At 41.5% G+C, this 24,903-nt stretch overlaps 1 protein-coding gene across 4 annotated transcripts in view; it reads right to left on the bottom strand.

Annotated features, from left to right (window-relative positions):
- Positions 1 to 24,903, bottom strand: part of LOC130908943 (rho GTPase-activating protein 21-like) — a 122,070-nt gene that overhangs the window by 9,729 nt on the left and 87,438 nt on the right. For 3 of the 4 annotated variants that reach the window (XM_057824907.1, XM_057824906.1, XM_057824904.1), the window contains 18 exons: positions 19,902 to 19,994; positions 19,758 to 19,836; positions 19,610 to 19,664; positions 19,309 to 19,332; positions 16,094 to 17,870; positions 13,573 to 13,719; positions 10,101 to 10,203; positions 9,986 to 10,022; positions 9,792 to 9,911; positions 6,725 to 7,024; positions 6,583 to 6,647; positions 6,200 to 6,467; positions 5,982 to 6,140; positions 5,825 to 5,903; positions 5,692 to 5,765; positions 5,528 to 5,617; positions 1,969 to 2,094; positions 1,850 to 1,891 (listed from right to left, as the gene is read on the bottom strand). In XM_057824907.1, coding sequence (XP_057680890.1) covers positions 1,850 to 1,891; positions 1,969 to 2,094; positions 5,528 to 5,617; positions 5,692 to 5,765; positions 5,825 to 5,903; positions 5,982 to 6,140; positions 6,200 to 6,467; positions 6,583 to 6,647; positions 6,725 to 7,024; positions 9,792 to 9,911; positions 9,986 to 10,022; positions 10,101 to 10,203; positions 13,573 to 13,719; positions 16,094 to 17,870; positions 19,309 to 19,332; positions 19,610 to 19,664; positions 19,758 to 19,836; positions 19,902 to 19,994 — 3,638 coding nt within the window. The remainder of the gene's footprint in view (positions 1 to 1,849; positions 1,892 to 1,968; positions 2,095 to 5,527; positions 5,618 to 5,691; positions 5,766 to 5,824; positions 5,904 to 5,981; positions 6,141 to 6,199; positions 6,468 to 6,582; positions 6,648 to 6,724; positions 7,025 to 9,791; positions 9,912 to 9,985; positions 10,023 to 10,100; positions 10,204 to 13,572; positions 13,720 to 16,093; positions 17,871 to 19,308; positions 19,333 to 19,609; positions 19,665 to 19,757; positions 19,837 to 19,901; positions 19,995 to 24,903) is intronic. The other variant, XM_057824905.1, reaches the window with a different exon arrangement.

Genomic DNA, 24,903 nt, shown 5'->3' with positions numbered 1-24,903 from the left:
AAAGACAAAAATTTTAAACATCTATACTCAAAATATACTGGACAACATCAGTGTTGTTTTTGGCAAGCCATTCAATTTTTTTCTTTTTTACGAAAATACTTTTTAGTCTTAGTTGTATTTCAGTCATTTCAAAATGTTTTCGCCTTCGTCTAGTTCAGTGGTTCTTAACTGGGTTCCATCGTGGCTTTTGGACTGGTTTGCTCCCACTTTACAGACTTAATCCATTTCTTTTAACAGTCTTCAATCTGATAGGAGGAGGAACTGGTTTGCCCAGTGGAAGGTTCACTCACACTTGGTATGAGGGAATAGAACAGACCAATGGGCAGCGTGTTCTCAAATTTTGACCTATTTATAAAACATGCTGTCAAAATGAGTAGATTTTTTAATGGAAATTTGCCAAATTATTAGCTTGCTAGCTTATATTTATTTGGGGGGGGAAAAAAAAAAAAAAAAAAAAAGCTTTATTTTCTAATTCTGAAGGGTTCTGTAACTCCACATTTGAAACTAGGGGGTTCAGTACCTTTAGCAAGGTTAAGAACCACTGGTTTAGTTTTAGTTGACAGTTATTCAAAAGATTCAGTTTTATTCTTTTTACTCCAAAAATAAAGGTTTCCAACAATGTCCAATGAACATAGACGAGCACATATTGTAACGTCTACAAGGACAACTTTGCGATGATAATACACACTCAGCAGGAAAAGCAGGACATTATTTTCAATTTAACCTACCTAGCCACGAACTGCGTGTAAAAAAAGTTTTCTGAGCGTTTACTTACTGACCAGAAAAGCCAGGTGGCTCTTCTTTAGACTGGCCAGTGTTTTAAGAGGACACTCGCCATTCTGAAGCTAATGCTAACGTGATGGCTAATGCGACGCTGAGGTGTGTAGTAACGCGTTACATGTACTCTGCTACATTTACTTGAGTAAGTTTTTGAGAAAAATGTACTTCTAAGAGTAGTTTTAATAAGCTATACTTTTTACTTTTACTTGAGTAGATTTGTGAAAACGCTACTCTTACTCCTCTACTTTGGGCTACACAAGAGTCGTTACCTTTTTCCTCTTTATTCTACATATTAGATTTATTATTTTTTGCCAGTGGAGCCAAGTAGCTGTAGTGTAACAGCTGTAGTAGTAGCAAGTAGCTCTACCGATTTCACCAATGAGACGTCGCAAAAACAATCACATGACTCCATTATACCAATCGGACGCAAGTTTGCCGTTTTAGCTTCACGCCAGCTAAGCTGTCTGATTATATTGCCTGTTCAAGCTTTAACGCACCGCAATAAACGAAGTATCAGATATAGAGCGCTGCCTTCAACATGGCTCGAAATATCAGATTTTAACCTCTCTCCCAGTTTTTATTTGACACCGATTGACCACGGAAAACATGAGATATGATGCTTTTAATTACATAATAGTAATTATGAAGGAACTCTTCACTATTCAAACTAGGAACTATTTTCTCCACCAGAGGGCACTCAAGCTCTTTGGATGAATAAAGCCTCAATTACGTAATTTTTTTCTCATTGGAATTCAATGATTTTTTGGGTATTTCTTTGGCTTAATGTGGTTATGTAATGTGTTATTTGTACAGTAGCATTATAACAACAGTTCATATCGATAACTTTGTGCCCAGAAAAAAAAAAAATGCAATTGATTTATAAAAAAAAAAAAAAAAAGACTCGAGTGACAAAATATGCGATTAGGACATCCCTACTTTTGACTTAACGGTAACATGATCATTCACTCACAGCCCTTCCAGTCCAAACGGATTGTACGTCTATAACCATCAATGGCAGCCAATGCGTTAAATAGGAAAATGCAAAAAATTCTGTTTTCATTTGACTCACCACAGGATCTCCGTTGCCTTCATCGGTGAAGAACCAGTCGTACTGTACGATGAAATTAAAGGACAAATGTGTTTCCAATGTACAAAAAAAAAACATTTCATGAGGACGAAGGTACTGACATTCTGAATGAGGGTCTCCACGATCTTGTACTGGTCGGGCATGTGCGTCACCATGTGGGTCATGTTGTCCTCAGTGGTGCGCACCAAGGTGGGACCAAATACGATGGCCAGGTTCCTCGGTTCCATCTGGGAAAAAATCATTGTGTAAATTAAATCGGCGTTGTCAAAATAAAATAATTAATTGAAAATATACTGTATGGTTCACTCCAGGGCTGCAGCTATCGATTATTTAGGTAACTGGTTAATATATCAAGTAGTTAGTTCGAATATTCAAGTTACCGGTTACCGTTAGTAACATTTAATGCGTTGCAGAATACAGAGGTATGAAAAAGTATCAGAACCTTTTGAAATGTCTCACATTTCTGCATAAAATCACCATCTAATGTGATCTGATCTTTGTCTAAATCACACAGATGAAAAAACAGGGTGCACTTTAACTAGAACCACCCAAAATTTATGGGTTTTCATATTTTAATGAGGATAGAATGCAAACAATGACAGAAAGGGGAAAATAAGTAAGTGAACCATCAGATTTAATATTTTGCCAAAACTTCTGGGGAGTGTCCAAGTGCCTTTTGGCGAACATTAAACAAGCAACAATGTTTTTTTTAGACAGCAGTGGCTTCCTCCGCGGAGTCCTCCCATCAACACTATTCTTGGCCATAGTTTTACATATAGTTGATGTGAGCACTGAGATGTTGGACTGTGCCAGTGATTCTGTAAGTATTTAGCAGACACTCTAGGGTTCTTTTCGACCTCTCTGCGTATTCTGCGCTGAACTGTTGGCATCATCTTTGGTGGACAGACACTACTTGGGAGAGAAGCAACAGACTCCATTTGTTGACAATTTCTCTGACTGTTAATTGATGAACATCCAGACTTTTAGTGATGGTTTTGTATCCTTTCCCAGCTTTGTACAAATCAACAATCGGAGGTCTTCAGAGAGCTCTTTTGACCAAGCTATGATGCACATCAGACAATGCTTCTCATCAATACATTTCTTCCCAGGTGTGTGTTTTATGGTGGGCAGGGCAGCTTTAAACCACTCATCAATGATTGGGCACACACCTGACTTAAATTTTTTGGTAAAAAGTAGTTTCAATTGCTCTTTAAATCTCCTTAGGCAGAAGGTTCATTTGTTTATTTTTCCCTTTTCTGTCATTCATTGCATTCTATCCTCATTCAAATATGAAAACTTATAAATATGTGGGTGGTTTTAGTTAAAGCAGACACTGTATTTTCATCTGTGTGATTTTGACAAAGATCAGATCACATTTGATGGTGATTTTATGCAGAAATGTGAGAAATTCCTAAAGGTTCAGATACTTTTTCATACCACTGCAAATTTTAGAAGATGTAAAACGAAGGCTTGCTAAGATTGCACTTTCAAAACAGAATTAATTGCAAATACAAAATCAAATTCCTGAGTGTTTTTTCAAACTATGTAGATTGCACTTTCATTTCACAAGAGCAATAAATGCATTTAAAAATAAATTAGAATACCTGAGCTTAGCCTCAAACGCTTAAAAAAAAGTAAAAGTAATGAATGAGAATTGAAGTAAAACAAAAGAAAAAAAATGGCTAACTTGCATAGCAAAGGAACACTAGCATAAATGCTATAAAATGCTAATAAAAAAAAATGCTCTTAACAAATCGTTCAAACACATATTCCCACAAAAAAAACTGCTTAACCCTTTAACACCGAACGTGTCGGCAGCGACGCGTTTACGCATATCGTCTTTGAAGCTTCGTCACACTGTAATTACGTCACCCACGTGCCGCTGGTTGGTCTCATTTGAAAGGGCGGTAGTTGATGTCCACACCAATTTTTATTTGAAGTCAATCGACCAAGAAAAACGGGAGATAATGTCATTTGAGTTTTATTGCACTCATAAATATGCATTCAAACGCTGCATGGACCATGTATCTATCTCCATATTTCCATCATTTCTTGTCCTTTTTCAAAACAAAAAGCAGCACAAAAGACTACATATCCCAAGAGCCGTTGTGATGTCAAGAAGGACGAACCGAATGTGATCATTTTTAATACATTTCAGAACGAGGCGCCAACTAATGAAAGGGAGGCATGCGACGCAAGCAACGGCCGGTTGGTTTGAGCGAGCGACTTTGAAAGATGCAGAATGATTATAAAACTACATTTAGCACAAGCTAATGCATTATTTCATTAACTCAAGGAAGATGATGAGCCGTATTTGTTGTTGTTTTCGTTGCATGAGTCGGCGTCTCGGCGAATAGAAGTGACAGCAGCGCGCAAACGGCGAAAGAGTAGGCTGAGTGACATTGTGTGTGACGCACCTCCGTGACCTGTTCAAGAATGGAGCTTTATTGAGTGCGCAAAAAAAACAACAACTATTGAGTGGCATGCCTGAAAATTTTGAATTGAACTGAACTACTTGTCAATATTTTTTAAAATACTTTTTTTCAATGTTACATATATTTTTTCTTTACTATAATCTTTTCAATTTTTATGTAGATGAGTGTTCGAGAAGCTTGATTGCATGTACGTATATACTTTTGATAAGGTGATGGGTACAACACCTAACTTCACAAAGAGATACCCTCCAAACCCTTTTTGTGTTAGATGATATACTGTATATATATATATTTTTTTCTCACTATTTTGCACTGTATATAACCTGTTTTGACCATAGTATGTGTAAAGGCCAAAAACGCCTATGACCATACCTGCTGTTTGTGTTGAATTGTCAAACATAAAACTATTCAATCTTATTTTTTTCTATTGAATGTTTATCCTAACAAGATGAATAAATATGATCAAGCTTCAAAACGGTTGGTCGAGCATGTTTGGTTGTCAGTGGGACGTCAACATTACAAATTTTGAAAAAAGTTTTTGGGATTTTTTTTTTTGTCTTTTTGGGTCCAAAATGTGGATTATAATTGGTCAGTGAAGAAAACAACAGTTTGGACATGATGTTCAAGGTGTCCTAAAAAAAGGGACCCAACTTGGCCATTGTAAACAATGTTTTCTTTGAAATATAGAGGCAACATCAAATGCATGCAAATTCGGCCAAAATAGGCTTAGGTGTTAAAGGGTTAATATCCCTCTAAACTAAATTACAAATGCATAAAAAATGATTAGCTCCCCCCAAAAATTAAATTACAACCTTGTTGGTCTTAACAGGGTGCAGCTGGATCCAGCCATTTTAGATGAGTATTCATCATATTAAATTATATTCACTATTGCTACTACAGGGCAGTGTACCCACCCAAATGAATAAAACTAAATGCAAACACTTTCAAAATAACCCATTACAACGAATCCTCAAAGTAGCAAAATTTGATTTCAAAGCTTTATTCTAATCGAATTACTCAAGTTAATCGATTACTCGTTGCAGCACTAGTTAACTCTTTAAGCTGGTATTGACAAAAACAAAGTGACAAAGACGATGGAAAATGTCCAGTTCCGGACTAAAAATAAAGAATTCTGATGTGGACCAGTTAACTAAAAAGTTTTTTATTTCGTTCATTTCCGTGAACGATAACCATATCAAGATATTGTTAGATTCCGAAAGCTTGCCTTGTTCTTCTCCGAGTTGCCCGCGACGGTCTTCAGGTGAGCCGAGAGGAACTTGAGTGTTTCGTAATGATGATCGGGCAGCTCGCGAAGCTGCAATCCGACAAAACGGCCGGTGAAAACGACGCCTCGGACCACGCGGGGGTCCAGTTTAGCCGACGACCCACCAGCCTCTTGAGCACTTTCAGCCTTTCCACGGGGTCTTCTATTCTGTTGGCCTCGATGAAGTCTGCGTAGCGATCTGCGGTGCACCAAAAATGAGCAAATTTGTCGAAAATAGGTCGAAAAACAAATCCGCACCGTTGGTGAAGAGCGGCTCGGGGAGCTTTCGGAAGAAGGATTTCAGCAAACTGCTGATCACGTTGAGATCCCGCCATTTCTGTCAGAGAAAGAATGCCAAATTAAAAGCTAAAAATGAGAAATTATTAGGTAAGAGGCCGGGACAAAGATGACGCACATCGTCCTGGACGTCGATGTCGCTCATGCCCTTGTTGTTGAGCTCTTCCTGCATGTTGGAGATGGCGGCGTTGTTTCCCGGCACTCGGTAGATGCCCGTGTACTCCAAGCCGCGCTCCTCCACCAGCTGGCAGCACACCTCCACGATCAACGGCACAAACTACGAGAGACGCGTCCGGTTAACCGGGGAAAAAAGTTGACCAAGAAGATTTCTGAAACCTTGTTGCCGATGGCGGGAGGACAGTCGTCCAGCCGCACTCCGAAGGTGACCCCGGCAGCGGCTTTCCTCTCGAAGGGTTTCCTCATCAGGTTGGGGATGCCTTTTCTCCACGTGCCCTTGTCCTTAGGCGGGCTGGTGTCTTCCGCCGGCTTGGGCGAGTTCGGGCTGGGAGTTTTGGAGTCTCCTTTGCCCCCTAACAGCGTTTGGCGAATGCTGAGCGACTGGCGAGACGAACGCGGCGAGGGCTCCGTCTTGCTGCCCGTCGGGCTGTGAAAGAAGAGACAAAACGTCCTCTGCAGGACCTGAGTCGGACCCATCTCAGGACCGTGTGAGGAGCGCTCGACCTGGCTTTCCTACTTCTTCCCTCCCTCCCTCCTCTTACCTCATCAAGGTGTTGTACTCCCTGATCTTCCGGCTGATGAGGTCATGGCTGGTAAAGGCCGCGTTCTAAAAAACAGAACAAAGGCTGAGCTAACTTCCCCGCCCGGGGGAAACCTCGATTCATTGACGGCGCTCCCGCCCACCTCCTCGTCCAGGCGCGCGCTTTCCTGGATGACGCGGATCCAGGCCAGCATGTCCTCGCGGTCCTCGGCCTGGAAGAGGAACTCGGAGTCGGAGGTGGTGAGGCGCAGCACGTTCTTGCGCTTGGTGTCGCTGTAAGAGATGTCTACCAGGCAGGCCCGCACGCTGATGGGCAGCGGCTCGTCCGACGTCTGGCAGTTGGCGTGCGCCTGCCCGTCCTTCCTGTCCTTGTACAGGCACAGGTAGTGACCTCGCAGGACGGCGTAAATTTGCTTCCACGCGCGCATGCCTCCGCCCACTCGCTGCAGGAGAAGAGATGTCAGGGTGAGTGCTCCTACCTGATGCTGCACCTATACTGACAAGGGCAGAGGTTAATTTGTGCCGGAACAGGATCCGGCACCTCCTGATTTTGGCCTCCCTGTGATCCGAGACTTATTTGGGCAAATCCGGCACCTCTCGTGTATAGAAAATAATAATAATATACAAACGTTATATAAAAATGTATAAAATAAAAATATGCATAAGTTCATTTACAGGACAAATCCCAATAATTGATTAATAATCGAATCGTAGCCTCTGAATCGTAATCGAATCGTTAGGTGCCCCAAAATTCCCAACTCTATTAGCCACTGAAAGTAATGTAAAAACACATAAATGTTGTGGAAGTGGGGAACACACCACTAAATTCTAAATTTTGGATAACAGTAAACTGTGTGAATTTTCTAACCTACAAAAACTTTCAAAATGTTTCATTTTCATTTTATTTATGTGGTCTTGAAGCAGCCCAAAGGAGCTTTCATTTCTTTTTTTGTTCAGTTTGGCTATGCTTGTGGACAAAAGCAGTAGTGTTTTACCTGAAGGAAGGCTCCATTTTTAATTTAAATTTTTTTGTTAGTCCCTGAATTTTAATTGTTTATTCAGACAGACAATGTTAAGTGGTCTTTAGAAAATATTTATTTTTTGCATTCCTGGATAGTTCTGAGATTATGAACAAGTTTGTATTTATTGTGTATGGTAATGTAATGTAAGTTATGTTCAAATATTGCAATTTGAATTTGCTAATAAGATCCAGACATACAGTATATTCTGGAACTTTTCAAAAATGTTTCTTTAGTGTTAATGAATCGAACGGTGTATCACATGAACAGTGGTATGAAAAAGTATCTGAACCTTTTGGAAGTTCTCACATTTCTGCATAAAATCACCATCAAATGTGATCTGATCTTTGTCAAAATCACACAGATGAAAAAACAGTGTCTGCTTTAACTAAAACCACCCAAACATTTATAGGTTTTCATATTTTAATGAGGATAGCATGCAAACAATGACATAGGGTGGAAAAATAAGTAAGTGAACCCTCTGCCTAAGGAGCAGTTGAACCCAATTTTCACCCCCAAATTTTTAAGTCAGGTGTGTGCCCAATCACTAATGAGTGGTTTAAAGCTGCCCTGCCCACTGTAAAACACACACCTGGTAAGAAATGCCTTGATGTGAAGCATTGTTCAAAAGAGCTGTCTGACGACTTGCGATCAAGGATTGTTGATTTGTATGAAGCTGGGAAAGGATACAAAACCATCTCTAAAAGTCTGCATGTTCATCAATTGACAGTCAGAGAGGTTGTCTACGAATGGAGAGAGTTTGGCACTGTTGCTTCTCTCCCAAGGAGTGGGTGTCCACCAAAGATGACGCCAAGATTCTCTCTTTTGACTGAGGGAATCAATATTGAGGGTTCGGCCCTCCCGTTATATGTGTCGGGGAAGGATGTATTCTATGTAACTAAACAGAAACAGGTTGCAGGAAAATAGTTATTTCTTTTGATGATACTTGAGAAATCGGGGTGGGATTTAATAAGTTTTCTTCGTCCCACTCCCTTTCAGGCATTTTGTTTTGTTTTGTATCTTTCTTTTGTCTCTGTTGTTTCTTGAACGCAAAGATCTGCATTTGTGAAGATGAATGTAACTGCCTGAAATGAAATGAAATTTAAAAAAAAAAAAAAATAAAAAAAAATAAAGAGTTCAGCGCAAAATACTCAGAAAGGTAAAAAAGAACCCTAGAGTGTCTGCTAAAGACTTACAGAAATCACTGGCATAGTCCAATACCTCTCTGCACACATCAACTACGTATATGTAACTATGGCCAAGAATGGTGTTCATGAGAGGACTCCACAGAGGAAGCCACTGCTGTTCAAAAAAAAACCACTGTTGCTTGTTTAATGTTCGTCAAAAGACACTTGGACCCTCCACAGAAGTTTTGGCAAAATATTTTTTGGACTGATGAAACCAAAGTTGAGTTATTTGGGAGTAACACACAACGTCATGTGTGGAGGTAAAATGCAACAGCTCACCATCATCAACACTTCATCCCTACCGTGAAGCATGGTGGAGGGAGCATCATGATTTGGGGCTGTTTTGGTACCTCAGGGCCTGAACAACTTGCAATCATTAACGGAAGAATGAATTCAAAAGTTTTGCAGGAAAACCTGAGGCCGTCCGTCAGACAGTCGAAGCTAAAAAGTGAATGGATGCTGCAACAAGACAATGATCCAAAACACAGAAGTCATTCAACTTCAGAATGGTTTCAGAAGAACAAAATACACATTCTGGAGTGGTCAAGTCAAAGTCCAGACTTGAACCCCATTGAGATGCTGTGGCATGACCTAAAGACACCAGAAATCTGACTGAATTTGTAGAGAAGAATGGGCCAAGATTAGTCCTGATCGATGTGCCAGACTGATCTGCAGCTCCAGGGGTGGGGGCGGGGGGCACAAAATATTAAATGTGATGGTTGACTTACTTATTTTTCCTCCTTCTGTCATTGTTTCCATACCATCCTCATTAAAATATGAAAAACTACAAATGTTTGGGTGGTTTTCATTAAAGTAGACACTGTTTTTTCATCTGTGTGAGTTTAACAAAGATCAGATCACATTTGATGGTGATTTTATGCACAAATGTGAGACATTCAGAAGGTTCAGATACTTTTTCATACCACTGTAGATACCACACAGCCATGTATCGGGAACCCAAAAAACAAAATCGATGCAACTCTAGTTCTACTTTCACGACGCACCTTTCCCTTATCAGTATTAAGCTGTTTAAAATGTAGAAGACCCTCCCGAGCGGCGTCGCAAAAGATGTCGGAGGACGAGTCCCTCCTGGATCCGGAATCTTCCGATGACCTATCTGTCACCTGTGGACAAAAATCACTCTTTATAAGTCAGCGTGTGTTCATTTGATCCATTTTTTTTAGGGTTTTGGCCTCACCTTTCTGAGGCCTTTCAGCCCACCTATCAAGGATCTCCTAGATGAACAGAAAATGCAAAAAAACAGTCGGAAATATTTCTTTGTTTTGGCTGTTTCGGTCAGTGGCGACGCTCACCCTCCGCCGTCGTCCCGGTAGTTATCCAAACCTTCGTCGTACGACATTGAGCGCTCCGTTTTACCCCCGGAATCCGACTCGATGATGGTGAGCCGGAGGGAATCTGTTCAAATGGTCACATCGTTTCAGTGACTCCAACAGTCGAAATGAATTTATGAATGAACCCTTTCAGGGACAGTGGAGGTCTATTCAAAAGTTAGCTTAACTCATTGTACTGTATGCTTTAAAAGAATTGGTACATACTGTACCTTGATAAGTAAAAACCCCTCTGTGCTTATGTGTTTTCTAGATGCTTCCAAGGCTTTTGACCACGTGAACCATGGGAAGTTGTTGAAGAAATTAAGCCATGCGGGTTTTTCCAATGACATAAGAATTCTTTCATACTGGCATACACACCAAACTATACCGGTGAAGTGGGATGATTGAGTATCTACCCCCTTCCAAGACACTAATCGGGTTAGACAGGGTAGCATCCAATCTCCAATTTTATTCAATTTTTATATGGATGATGTGTCAATACTGTTTAGTAGGTGTAAAACTTGCTGAATGGTTGGTGGTGAACCATCTAATGTACACTGCTGGCCAAAAGTATTGGCACCTCTGCAATTCTGTCAGATAATGCTTGATTTCTCCCAGAAAAAGATTGCAATTACAAATGCTTTGGTAGTAATATCTTCATTTATTTTGCTGGCAATGAAAAAAAAGAAAAATCATGTGATGCTACTCTAATTTGTGTAATTCACGGCACCTGTTGCTTACTGGCAATAACTAAATCACACGTACAGCCAGTTAAAATGGATTGAAGTTGACTCAACCTCTGTCTGTGTCCTTGTGTGTACTACATTGAGCATGGAGAAAAGAAAGAAGAAAAAACAGTCTAAGGACTTGAGAAGCCAAATTGTGAGGAAGCCTGGGCTATTTCAAGGCTACAAGTCCATCTTCAAAGACCTGAATGTTCCTGTGTCTACAGTGCACAGTGTCATCCATAAGTGTAAAGCCCACGGCACTGTGGCTAACCTTCCCTAGATGAGGACGGAAAAGAAAAATTGACGAGAGATTTCAACCAAAGATTGTGCGGATGGTGGATAAAGAACCTTGACTAACATCCAAACAAGTTCAAGCTGTCCCACAGTCCGAAGGTACGACTGTGTCAACCCATAATATCCGTCGGCATCTGAATGAAAAGGGACTCTATGGTAGGATACCCAGGAAGACCCCACTTCTGACCCACAGACATAAAAAGCCGGGCTAGAGTTTACCAAAACTTACCCGAGAAAGCCAAAAACGTTTTAGAAATATGTTCTCTGGTCAGATGAGACAAAATTAGAGCTTTTTGAGAAAAGGCATCAACACAGAGTTTGCAGGAAAAACAACGAAGCCTTCAAAGAAACGAACACGGTCCCCACAGTCTAACATGGCGGAGGTTCCCTGTTGTTTTGGGGTTGCTTTGCTGCTTGTGGTACTGGACTGCTTGACTGAGTGCATGGCATTATGAAGTCTGAAGACTACCAACAAAAATTTTGCAGCATAATGTAGGACCCAGTGTGAGAAAGCTGGGTCTTCATTAGAGGTCATGGGTCTTTTAGCAAGACAATGACCCAAAACATACTTCAAAAAGCACTAGAAAATGGTTTGAGAGAAAGCACTGGAGACTTCTAAAGTGGCCAGACCTGAATCCCATAGAACACCTGTGGAAATGGCACCCTTCAAATCTCAGAGACCTGAAGCAGTTGGCCAAAAAAGAATGGTCTAAAATTCCAGCAGGGCATTGTAAGAAACTCATTGATGGATACCCGAAGCGGTTGTTCGCAGTTGTTTTGTACAAAGGTTGTGCTACCAAGTGTTAGGCTGAGGGTGCCCATACTTTTGTCCGGCCCATTTTTGGAGTTCTGTGTAAAATGATAATGGTTGAATATTTTTCCCATTTTCTTTTGTGTTTTCTCATTGCAAGCAAAATAAATGAAGATTTTTTTACCTAAACATTTGTAATTGCAATCATTTTCTGGGAGAAATTGACATTGTTGTACCCTTGGACTGCGGAACAGCTCGAACTTGTTTGGATGTTAGTCAAGGTTCTTTATCCACCATCCGCACAATCTTTGGTTGAAATTAGGGTTGATCATGTTTTTTTACTCCCAATCCGATCCCGATCGTTTTAGTTTGAGTATCTGCCGATCCCGATATTTCCCGATCCGATTGCTTTTTTTTGCTCCCGATTCAATTCCAATCATTCCCGATAACTTTTCCCGATCATATACATTTTGGCAATGCATGAAGAAAAAAATGAATAAAACTCGGACGAATATATACATTCAACATACAGTACTTAAGGACTGTATTTGTTTATTATGACAATAAATCCTCAAGATGGCATTTACATTATTAAGATTCTTTCTGTGAGAGGGATCCACGGATAGAGATACTTGTGAGTTTGTATATTGTGACTAAATATTGCCATCTAGTGTATTTGTTGAGCTTTCAGTAAATGATACTGTAGCCATGCCCAAATGCATGATGGGAAGTGGAACCATGACTGTGCGTAGTGCTACCAATTGATATATCTTCTCTGCGTTGGGAAATAACATAAGGTGTTAAGAAAAAGATCAATTGCTACCTTGCTTCCCCACATTGCTTCCCATGTTTCTAATCATAGGGAGAGGGATTGCAAGGCTTTAGCCAATTAAAAAAAGGCTCCTAAGGCTGCCAAAATTCACTCTACTCATTTTACGCTACCTTTTAGCTCTCTATATAGGTAAAACGGCGCCATTACAGATTGAGTGCGACAATGCGTGAGTGGGTCGTGCAGCGCATGCATTCAATGCACTAAATATTTTAACGTGATAAATAAAAAAAAAAAATTAATGGGATAAATTTGATAACCCTACCTTAAGCCTAAACTAAAGACTCTGGATGAGTGTAACATATTATGTCTGTAACGTTAAATACAATTAGAAAACGATTTAATTAAAAAAAATATATATACAGTATATTAAAAAAGGCATGTCCGATATTTTTTTGCCAATTCCAATACTTTGAAAATGACGTGATCGGAACCGATCGATTGGGACGCCGATCGATCGGGACATCTCTATTATATAGTCTTCTTTTTTTCTCCATGCTCAATGTGGTACACACAAGGACACAGGTTGAGTCAACTTTAATCCATTTTAACTGGCTGCAAGTGTGATTTAGTTATTGCCACCACCTGTTATGTGCCACAGCAGGTGCTGTTAACTACACAACTTAGAGAAGCATCACATGATTTTTCAAAGGGTGCCAATACTTTTGTCCGGCCCATTTTTGGAGTTTTGTGTAAAATGATAAAGATTTTTTTTTTTTTCATCGTCTTTTGTGTTTTTTCATTGCAAGCAAAATAAATGAAGATATTACTACCAAAGCATTCGTAATTGCAATCATTTTCTGGGAGAAATTGAGCTGCTATAAACATTTGTGGGGATGAAAGGGTTAATACCATGGTCGTGCGACATGTGTCGGCGCATAAGTGGCGACGTGGCCGTCGGGCTGGGTGGTACGGTGGCGATGACGGGCGTCGCGGAGATGACGGCCGAGGCCGGAATGTTGATGGCGTCCATATCCGCGCTGGGGCTGGAGGGTTCATCTGAGGGCACGGGTACATTTCAATCTCGAGCAGTTGTCATATATTAAAACTTCTTGACAAGTGTGAGTATGCTCACTCAGTCAATTTATCTGAGTCATGAGGGGAAACACCTTGAACCGCATGGATCGGTGGTTCACGGACCACCAGAGGAGGCCAGCTTGAGTTCAAGTACGTGGTGTAGTTTCAGATTTATGAGTATCTCATAGGCTGCGATTGACAGTGATTTATGTCTGGCACATTTGAGCTGGGAGGGAATGATAATATATATTTTTTTAATGTTGACGTTAAGGCCAAAAAAGATGAGTGGTTTACAGATTTTTGGTCAAAATGTTGTTTTTTTTCTTGTTTGTTACCACAACCCCTAGCAAAAAGTATGGAATCACCAGTCTCGGACGAGCCCTCACTCAGACATTTTATCATGTAGAACAAACTTGGATAAAAAGCTTGAAAAAAATAATGAATTAGTTCAAAAGTGCAACTCTTTAGCATTCAGAAACACAAAAAGAAATGAACAAAAAACATTGTGGTGGTCATTAAATGTTACTTTTATAGAGCAAGTGCAGGGAAATATATATGGAATCACTCCATTCAAAAAAATATGGAATCATGAGAAACAAACAAAGAAATAACAATCAAAACCCATCTCTAGTATTTAGTAGCACCACCTCTGGTTTTTATGACAGCTTGCAGTCTCTGAGGCATGGACTTGATGAGTATTCTTCATCAATTTGGTGCCAACTCTCTTTGGTTGCAGTTGCCAGATCCTCCTTGCAGGTCGGAGACTTGCTGTGGACCATTTTTTTCAATTTCCACCACAGGTTTTCAGATCTGGGCTATTTGCAGGCCATGGCATTGACTGGATGAGTCTTTATCCAAGGAATGCTTTAATAGTTTTAGCTCTGTGTCATCTTGGAAAATGACAAACATATTTTCAATTGAAGGGATAAGAAAGCCATCTAAAATTTCAATGTAAACTTCTGCATTTATTGAAGATTTAACCTCAGTACCTTTGCCTGACATGCAGCCCCATATCATCAAGGACTGAAGGAATTTTGATGTTCTCTTCAGGCAGTTATCTTTGTAAATCTCACTGGAACAGCACCAAACAAAAGTTCCAGCATCATCATCTTGTCCAAAGCAGATTCTTGACTCTTGACACCATGTCCAATGCAGATTCTTGACTCTTGACAAGGTGATGATGCTGGAACTTTTGTTTGCTGCTGTTCCAGTGAGAGTTACAAAGATGACTGCCTGAAGAAAACATAAAAATTCCCTCAGTCCTTGATGATATGGGGCTGCATGTCAGGCAAAAGCACTGGGGTTCACTTTTCAATAAATGCACAAGTTTACATTAAAATTTTAGACAGCTTTCTTATCCCTTCATTTGAAATTGTTTGTCATTTTCCAAGTTGACAATGCATCATGCTACAGAGCTAAAACTGTTAAAGCATTCCTTGGAGAAAGACTCATCCAGTCAATGTCATGGCCTGCAAATAGCCCAGATCTGAAAACCTTTGGTGGAAATAGAAAAAAATGGTCCACAGCAAGTCTCCGACCTGCAACGAGGATCTGGCAACTGCAATCAAAGAGAGTTGGCACCAAATTGATGAAGAATACTCATCAGGTCCATGCCTCAGAGACTGCAAGCAGTCATAAAAACCAGAGGTGGTGCTACTGAATACTAGAGATGTGTTTTGATTGTTATTTCGTTGTTTGTTTCTCATGATTCCATATATTTTTCCTCAGAATGGAGTATTTCTATATTTATTTCCCTGCTCTTGCTCTGTAGAAGTAACATTTACTGACCACCACAATGTTTTTTGTTCATTTCTTTTAGTGTTTCTGAATGCTAGAGAGCTGCCCTTTTGAACTAATTCATTATTTTTTCAAGCTTTTTATCTGAGTTTGTTCTACATGATACAATGTCTGAGTGAGGGCTCGTCTGAGACTGGTGATTCCATACTTTTTGCCTGTTTTAAACTACAGCAGAAGTTTGAAGAGAGCCACACGATTGGATGTCTATCATCGTCAATGGCAGTCAATGAGTGAAGATGATATTTAAACTACGGGTGATAAATCATCAAGTCGAAAGTGCTTCAGATAACACCGGATACAAGGCAGAGTAAGGTAGAGTAAGATTATTGGTACACACAGTATTTACTCTGATCCACTGCAAAAAACGGGAGCAGGAAATTGCATCACCGCCGCCCTCATTTAGGCCGTTATGTCACAAAGCCGTGAGGGTGAGGCGCCTTCTTAGGTTTCTTTCCTCGAACACAGAGGGAAACACGAGACCGCAAACCTTGCGTAATATCGCCAAATCTAACCTCGAATTGAAGTCGCTACCAAGTGAAAAATCAGTGGAGGATCTTACCTATGAAGGGGATGGAGTCCAAGGAGTCATCCAGATGTTCAGAAGCGCTCTTCTGCCGAGTGCCTCCCAACCGCCGGAGGTGCATCTCCCTGCAGCTGTCGGTCCAATACGCCACCGCGTCGGCAGAACCCGCCTTCACCAACGGCTGCGACTTGCCTTGGTTGTCGCAAACGGAGAAGATGCAGGACGGGGGACGGGCGCGAGCGGTTCCTGAGGTTTTGTCTTTTCTCAGGACCACCACCGTGGCGTCCGGTCCTTCCACGCCCCCCGCCGGACCACCGTTACTTCGTACCGAGGACTTTGGCTTTTGGCTAACGGCTCTGTTGGCGTCAACGGCGCCGCTTTGTATTAAACTCTTACAAGAGGGACCTGAACAAGAGGAAGACCTGGCCGCCAAACCGGCTTCGGACCGGCTCTCCATTTTTAGACTGTCGGCTCGAGTCCTGAGCTCTAAGTGCGGAGGCGACGGGTACCCCACGTGGTTTCCGGTGACGTGGGTTCTTTGGTCTGCGGTTTTAGCGGCGGCCGTGAGGTCTGAGGCCGAACTCTTAACGGGTAGCCGCGAGGGCCTGATGATGTTGACGTCCGCCCTTAATGGGGGTTTGCTACACGTCCGATCGGCTAAAGAAGAGTTCCCTAATCCTTGTCGTTCGGCGTCCTGTCTGAGATGAGGTAAAGCTCTTTGACCGGATCCCTGCCTGCTCGCTCTGGCTTCCTCGCCTTGGCAAAGCAAAAGCCGGTCCTCCAAACCCGTGCGGTCGGCGGTGCCGAGCGCCGGTTGCTGGCCCAAGTGGTCGGAAGAGCGCGCTCGAGTTTTAGCCGCCGCGTCCGGACCGGAGAAGGGCAGCGCATCTTGGGAAGCGCTGCGAGGCCAGTGCCTGCCCCGCTCCGACCCGCCGAGCCTCTCTTGAGAGGCGCTTCGTAACGGACTGGCGTGCGTCCCGCCGTTGACCCCTCGATCTGTGGATATGCTTCTCCATCTGACCTGAGAGGCCGTCAGCCCTCTCTGGCTATTGCACGGCGAGGACGTGCGCTGCTGGGCGTAGGCGGAACTAGAGTTGGTGGCGGCGCGCAAACTGTCCAAGCGTTCCTGGATGGTGCGGCAGCCGTACGTGTGGAGCCTCTTGGCGTCGATGTAGTCCTTGTAGGTGGTGTAGTTCCTCCAGTCGATGTTCTGGTGAGGCGATGTCCAAGAGGGGGCGGTCGGAGAGGGAGTGTGGCGCTCCGTTTTGGGGGAAAACACATCCGGGGTGAGAGACGCTCGTACCGGGGAGTTATCAGGGTGGTTCGGGCTCGGTCGAGTACCCGGGGAGGGGCAGTGCACGGGCGTCTCGACAGGATGGGAAGGGTGCGCCGACTGCGCGCCTCCTGGAAGCGAAGAAACAAGAGGTTTGGCTAGTGGAGAACCCGCTTCTGCGGAAGGACAGTATCGGTTCTCTTCAGTCCTGTGGCTGGGGCCCGCCCGAGCCACCCCTCGCTCAGGGGTCGAATCCGCTGTCCTCGAGTTGTCGTTGCAGACGTAAAGCGCCGTCTGTGGCGCCGGGGGCGAAGGGGGAACAGGGATTTCCACACGGTAAACTTTCTCCGTCGCCCCGCCTCGTCTTCCGGAACCCTGAGCTGCCTCTCGGGGGGCGTTGCCGACGGCCGGGACCACCGTCGCCTTGCCCGCAGCCTTGATTTCTATCCGAGGGTAGCATATAGGCGGGGGTTCGGGGATGTTCTGGGCATTACCGCTGTATGCCGCATTTCCTTTGAGGTATGCGTCCTGAGAATACGCCTGCAAGACAGGAGTAGATGCAAAGGTTACAACTCAACACCTGAGACAAACACCAAAGAGGAAAGAAGGATGTTACACACCTTGGATGGAGAATATGCCCAGAGGCAAAATGATAATATGAATGGAGGACGTTTCTTTTTACCGCTAGCTACGTCTGTCAACATAACTGTCCACGCAACTGAGTACTTACACTCTTCCCTCTAGGACTATCCAGTTATAACAGGCAGCTACATGAGGCTGCTCTTGAAGAAAAATAAAAGGGAAAGCTTGGCGGGCTTGAACTTTAATCAATGACTCTTACTGAGAGCTCTCAAGTTACCCTGGGAGGTCTACACTAGCTGCTTTCCCTTTGGACTTCAATGTCATTAAAGGTTCGTGGGAAGGAAATCCATCAACTGTAATCAACAGGTCTTTTTAGCGCCTACATTTGGTCCGACACAGGCCTTGCATAGCAGCATTTAAAGTGATCCTCTACCTTAAATACATGTACTGTAGGCTCTAATAAACCACAATTGTTCTCTTGTATGTTAAAATGAAGATCAGTGAGTTACAGTAATCGAGCCAGGAAGTGACTAGACGACAGACAAGAGTAGAAGCAGTACGGCAGGTGAGAGAAGGGAGGAGGCGAGAAATATTGCGAATTTGGAAGTTGGCCGATCTGGTGATGTCGTGGATCACATCCAGACTCGGTACATTGCGACTTTTGCTATGCAAGTTAGCCAGTTGTTTGTAAATAAATAATAAAATTGTAATTAGCCAATTGTTGTAAACATTTGCATTATGTAGCATATGAGCTAGCTGACTTTTGCTATGCAAGTTAGCCAATTGTTGTAAACATTAGCATTATACAGCATTTAAGCTAGCTGACTTTTGCTATGCAAGTTTCAATGCAACAATTTCCAAGACACTAGTGGAAATAACTAAAAGCGACCATAAAATGGTGACTGAAAACCATAATTACAGACTTCCTGTATATTTTCCAGTCATGTTTTTTGAAACTTTTTTGCGGGTCTACTCACAATAGATGACTCTACCAAATATAATGTCCCGAAATGATGTCTTCAGGTCCTGATTTTTTTTTTTTTTTTACATTTAAGAGACAACAGGAAATAACTAAAAACGACCATAAAATGGTGACTTCAAACCAAAATTGCAGACTCCCTGTATATTTTTTTTTGAGACGTTATTGACATGGTGAAAAACTCTGTCAAAATCATGTTCCTAAATAAAACTGGCTTTGGGGGCTGATTTTTTTTTACGTTTCTGAGACACTGCTGGCAAAAAATGACTAAAATGACAACTAAAAAAACTGAATAGCAGATTTCCTGTCTATACAGGGGTCTTTAGAAGTTTTTGTGACGACTGACATGTGGACAAGCTTTCATGTTTTTACAAAGAAAAGTGGTAAGTTAGTTAGTAGTACAGTTTATAGTCTTACCAGAGCAGTGATGTCCCTGGAAAACTGCAGTCGGCAGGCGAAAGAGGACAAAAAGGGAGTGAAAACAAGTTGACAGGTAAGCACAAAGAAATGAAAAAAAGTCAGCGATGTTGTGAGATGACCTAAAAATAAACCACGTTGTGGCGAGATTAAAAGGCAGCTTCAGAAGAGTTAAGATGAAGGGGAAAAACTGCCAAATTGGACGGTGCATTTCATTTAAAATGGGACACGTTGGCTAGTTTTAATACTCAAGAGCGACTTATGGTCCCAAAATACGATAAATAAGAAGAAATCTCATTACCAGCTGGAGAATGTCCTCATCCTTGGGCATCACGCAGAGTTCAAGCGAGGCGTTGCTGCACCGCCACAACAGAAAAAATAAATAAATAAATAAATAAATACATAAGAGGAAACTCCGCAGGATGTCAACAGTACCACGAAGCGCTCACCTGTTCTGGATCAAAGCAATAACTTGCGAGTACGTCTTGCCGATAATGCTCTCGCCGTTCACCTTCACGATGCGATCGCCTGCGCGTACCGATTAAAGACTGTCAGATGAATCGGGGGTTGGGGGTGGGGGGGTCAAGCAATACCTGTGCAGAGTCCAGCTCCGTGCGCGGGCCCGCCGTCCTTTACTTGCTTGACAAAAATGGTGTCCATGGGCTCCAGGCGACTTCGCTGCCTCCCTAACAGACGCCAACAACTTTCATTTTGATACATAAAGGTGCAGTACATTCAATTTGAATCATTATTATGGGGATGCTTAGCAAAGTGAAGCTCCTAATATAAAATACAGGTAGTCCCAGGGTTACGACGCACCTGACTTGCTCGATTTTGACTTTTTTGTCTCCAGTTGTTGTATTTATTATTATTCATAGACTTCATTACCTATTGACGTGACACTTCGTCATTCTTTGCGTCGCGCCTTATCAGAGGGGGCCGAGCTTCAATTCGTATAGTCAGGCGAAGACGACACACGCTCATGTCTAAGCTGGATTCAAGCTTGGATTTTTGAAGAACTAAGAAAGCTGTTCCGCATACGAACAGAAAGGATTGTCTCAGGAGTGATTTGTTTGAGGATTCAAGGTAAATATGATATTTTTCGTAACATGCATGCATTTTGAAACGTTGAGAAAAAAAAAATCAATGGGAGAATTGGAACCGCTACGGCATTGGCGTCATTCTTCGACGTATATACGTAAAATAGATACATAACTGCCAGTTTTTTTTGCTCTTTTAACAAAGAATTGTGACAGTTTTACGTCCATATCCACAAAGAATTCAGTTATTGAAGCATTTATTCGCAGGAATTTTCTTCTTTGTTTACACATGGAGGCGACTAATTTTCGTAACTGACTAACCTCATAGTTGGCGATTTTTACTCGAAATAAATGCAACCTGCACATTTTATTTTTGCTTTTAACCAAGAATCGAGACTGTTTTACGTCCACATCTATGAATAATTCAGGGATTTAAGCATTTATTCACAAGAATTTTCGCTGAAAAAGCGCTGTTTACATCAGGCGGCTGCTAGCTACATTCACTAACAGTATATAGTGTATAGTGATAATAAAGGGCTATTTTTGTTAATAAGCTGTGATTCTATATAAAATGTATTAATTTATTTACAGATTATTTAAAATTGATTCTGCATGCTTTCCTCAAGTATTAAGATTCTAATGTTAAATCGAGTGATTTATTAGCTGTTGAAAACTTGCAGTAAATTAAAAAAAAAAAATTAAACTGCTATTTTGGTCAAAAACGTATGTATTAAATATTGCGATTGATCCTGAAAATATAGGTGATTATTTCTGCATTTGGTGATTTTTGTGCATCTGCTGTAAAATCTGAGACTTTTATAGCCATTTCAAGTTGTGTTATACTTGTATAAAAAATAATTAATCAGGATTTTATAAGGGAACAACTTTGAATTTTTGGATGCCGCTGCTCATGGGAACCCATATATAGCTAAGGTAGGTGCCTGTTTTGGTTTTAGGTCGGTAGCAGCTTTGGTTTTGAAAATATTTGAAGTTTTTGAAAATAGGCCCCCTAGGAATCGGCCCTGTTTCCATGTCATGTCAATAGGTTATGAAGTCTATGTATTTTTTTTTTTTTAAGTCGCGTAACAGTGTCTTGTCCGCCACCTCTCAGCATTGCTGCCGCGTACAGTATATTATTTGTCTTTTTTAAAAAATTTATTACCGTACATCTAAATGGTTGATCTCTAATTGCTATGCTTATCTGGTATTTCATTATACTATATGTGCAGTCCGCTTTCCTTTCTTGCACTCGGACTTGACGTCACACCAGCGCTGCTTTGATGATGATGATGAAACTTTTTTATTTCGAGCAGGCACACACAAAAGAAACAAAAAACATACAATATAATTCAACAAAAATATTGGCACTTTCTGTTACTTTTGAGCATTGCTTTCCCGTCGGGAAGCGGGGTGAACGCCAGTTAACATTACAACAGGGCAGAGAAACGGAAAACGGCGCAGGGTCGGCGATGCCCCCCGCAAGCTCGCTATTATCCCGCTAGCTTATTGAGCAGCGTTCCTTTTCACCACTGGACCGGTGCGCCTAATAGCTTGTTGAATTGCCCAAGATTTGGACCTTATTTCCCTCAGTATTATTGTGCAGCTACTGAGGTATGTTTTGTAAGCGAATATGTCTCTATTGATTTACTTTATAGATTATTGTGCGCCCTGTCATGATTGTATTTTCTAAATGTGTGTTCGTAATTTGACGCTGACAAATAAATACATGTCCGGAAAAACTAAGGTGTGATCGATGTTAAGGGAGGGAACAAATATCTATCTATAAATATACTAATATATACATCTATATATTAATGTCTGAATTTTGGGGGGCTTGGAACGGACTAGGGCATTTGCATGGAAAACGCGTCTCTACTTACGGAATTTTCAAGTTACAAAACTACTTCCAGGACCAATTAATTTCGTAAATAGAGGCACCACTGTAATCAAAATGTCAATTTGTAAATTTTGGACAAGTTGTGTCCAGCAGAGGGCAGCAAATCACAGGCAACTTCTCTCCTCTGCCTGGATTTCACATATCATTTTTGTATTTTTCCACATTCCGTCTCTTGGCCTTTAATGGTTGAATTTGATAGATTAATCTGTGAAATAATTTTACAACAAATCTTATTTTGCAATTCATTTCTAAAGATGGTCGATGGTACTTAAACACGATAAGCTGCAGTAAATGCGTCCATGATAGATTCATCTGGTTAATGATTTTGCGATGAATATAATTTTATGATGAATCTATGAATTTCAAAGCTTTAAGTAGCACTGAATCATGATCTGGACAATGAATGAGTCAATGATAGATTCATCTAGCAAATATTTTTGCCTTTAATGTATGAATTAGATCGATTCATCTGCCAAAGTATTGTTCCCAGTCCAAGTGGATTGGTCGCCAATCGCCGTCAATGGCTGCGGATGAGTTTACCTTAAAATGTAAACAATTAGGCTTTTCTAGGATCCCGCTGTCGTAGCACTAAAAGTTGTATTTATACAGTCCGAAAAATGGAAAAAGCCAAGTTGACAGCGCTACAACACGTACAAAAACACGCGTCGCACGCCCACTAAATGTTTTTCCACCGAGGACAGGAAAGTCCGGAATGCCAAATAGCAAACGCCGTCGTCTGGAAAACAAGATTTGCGCGCAATGTTTGTTTTGTTCCAGTTGGAGCGGGAGACGACACCCTCGCCAGTCAACATGTCCCTTTTTTTATGCGTTTAAACCAGCAAACCCCTGACCTCTGATGACCTTTTTGCGGCTGTTCGCTTTTTGTCGTTGTTCTTTGTTCACAAGCGATCACATGACCAGTATGTCATTTCTTCATCATTCTTGTACTGTTTTCAAATATGAATTTTTGTTAAAAAAAAAAAAATCTTATATTTTAATCATAGGATATTTGTATTTTTATTAAGAGTGGCACTCGATTAAAACATAAAAAATAATAATTAGAGGCTTTAATATGAATGAATCTTAACGAATCACATTGACAGTGGGGCAAATAAGTATTTAGTCAACCACTAATTGTGCAAGTCCTTCCACTTGAAACTATTAGAAAGGCCTGTAATTGTCAACATGGGTAAACCTCAACCATGAGAGAATGTGGAGAAAAAAAAAACAGAAAATCACATTGTTTGATTTTTTAACAATTTATTTGCAAATCACGGTGGAAAATAAATATTTGGTCTATACCAAAAGTTCATCTCAATACTTTCTTATGTATCCTTTGTTGGCAATAACGAAGGCCAAACGTTTTCTGTAACTCTTCACAAGCTTTTCACACACTGTTGCTGGTATTTTGGTCCTTTCTTCCATGCAGATCTCCTCTAGAGCAGTGATGTTTTGGGGCTGTCGTTGGGCAACACAGTTTTCAACTCCCTCCGCAGATTTCCTATAGGGTTGAGACCTGGAGACTGGCTAGGCCACTCCAGGACCTTGAAATGCTTCTTACGAAGCCACTCCTTTGTTGCCCTGGCTGTGTGTTTGGGATCATTGTCATGCTGAAAGATCCATCCACGTCTCATCTTTAATGCCCTTGCTGATGCAAGGAGATTTTCACTCAAAATCTCTTGATACATGGCCCCATTCATTCTTTCCTTTACACAGATCAGTCGTCCTGGTCCTTTTGCAGAAAAACAGCCCCAAAGTGTGATGTTTCCACCCCCATGCTTCACAGTGGGTATGGTGCAATTCAGTGTTCTTTTTCCTCCAAACAAGAGAACCTGTGTTTCTACCAAAAAGTTCTAATTTGGTTTCATCTGACCATAACACATTCTCCCAGTCCTCTTCTGGATCATCCAAATGCTCTCTAGCAAAACCGCAGACGGGCGTGGACGTGTACTTTCTTCAGCAGGGGGACACGTCTGGCAGTGCAGCATTTGAGTCCATGGCGGCTCATTGTGTTACTGTGGTCTCAGATCTCTGTAGGTCATTCACTAGGTCCCCCTGTGTGGTTCTGGGATTTTTGCTCCCCATTCTTGTTATCATTTTGACGCCACGGGGTGAGGAGGGAGTTGAAAGTCCGTGTCGCCCAATGACAGCCCCAAAACATCACTGCTCTAGAGGAGATCTGCATGGAGGAACGGGCCAAAATACCAGCAGCAGTGTGTGAAAAGCTTGTGAAGAGTTACAGAAAACGTTTGGCCTCCGTTATTTCCAACAAAGGGTACATAACAAAGTATTGAGATGAACTTTTGGTATAGACCGAATATTTATTTTCCACCATGATTTGCAAATAAATTCTTTAAAAAAATCAAACAATGTGATTTGCTGTTTTTTTCTCCCACATTCTGTCTCTCATGGTTGAGGTTTATCCATGTTGACAATTACAGGCCTCTCTAATATTTTCAAGTGGGAGAACTTGCACAATTAGTGGTTGACTAAATACTAATTTGCACCACTGTACATTGCAAATTTTCTAACGTCTTAATCAGATTATTTTTCTTAAATCTGGCCAAATCATTTTCTCCATCTTGTTTTGAATGTTAAAGACTGGTAAACAGATTATTGCTGAATGTGCCTATCCATTTCCTCCCCCTTAAACACACA

Source organism: Corythoichthys intestinalis, chromosome 20 (assembly GCF_030265065.1).
Source record: "Corythoichthys intestinalis isolate RoL2023-P3 chromosome 20, ASM3026506v1, whole genome shotgun sequence".
Classification (NCBI taxonomy): Eukaryota; Metazoa; Chordata; class Actinopteri; order Syngnathiformes; family Syngnathidae; genus Corythoichthys; species Corythoichthys intestinalis.
This window is presented reverse-complemented; position numbering and strand designations above follow the sequence as displayed.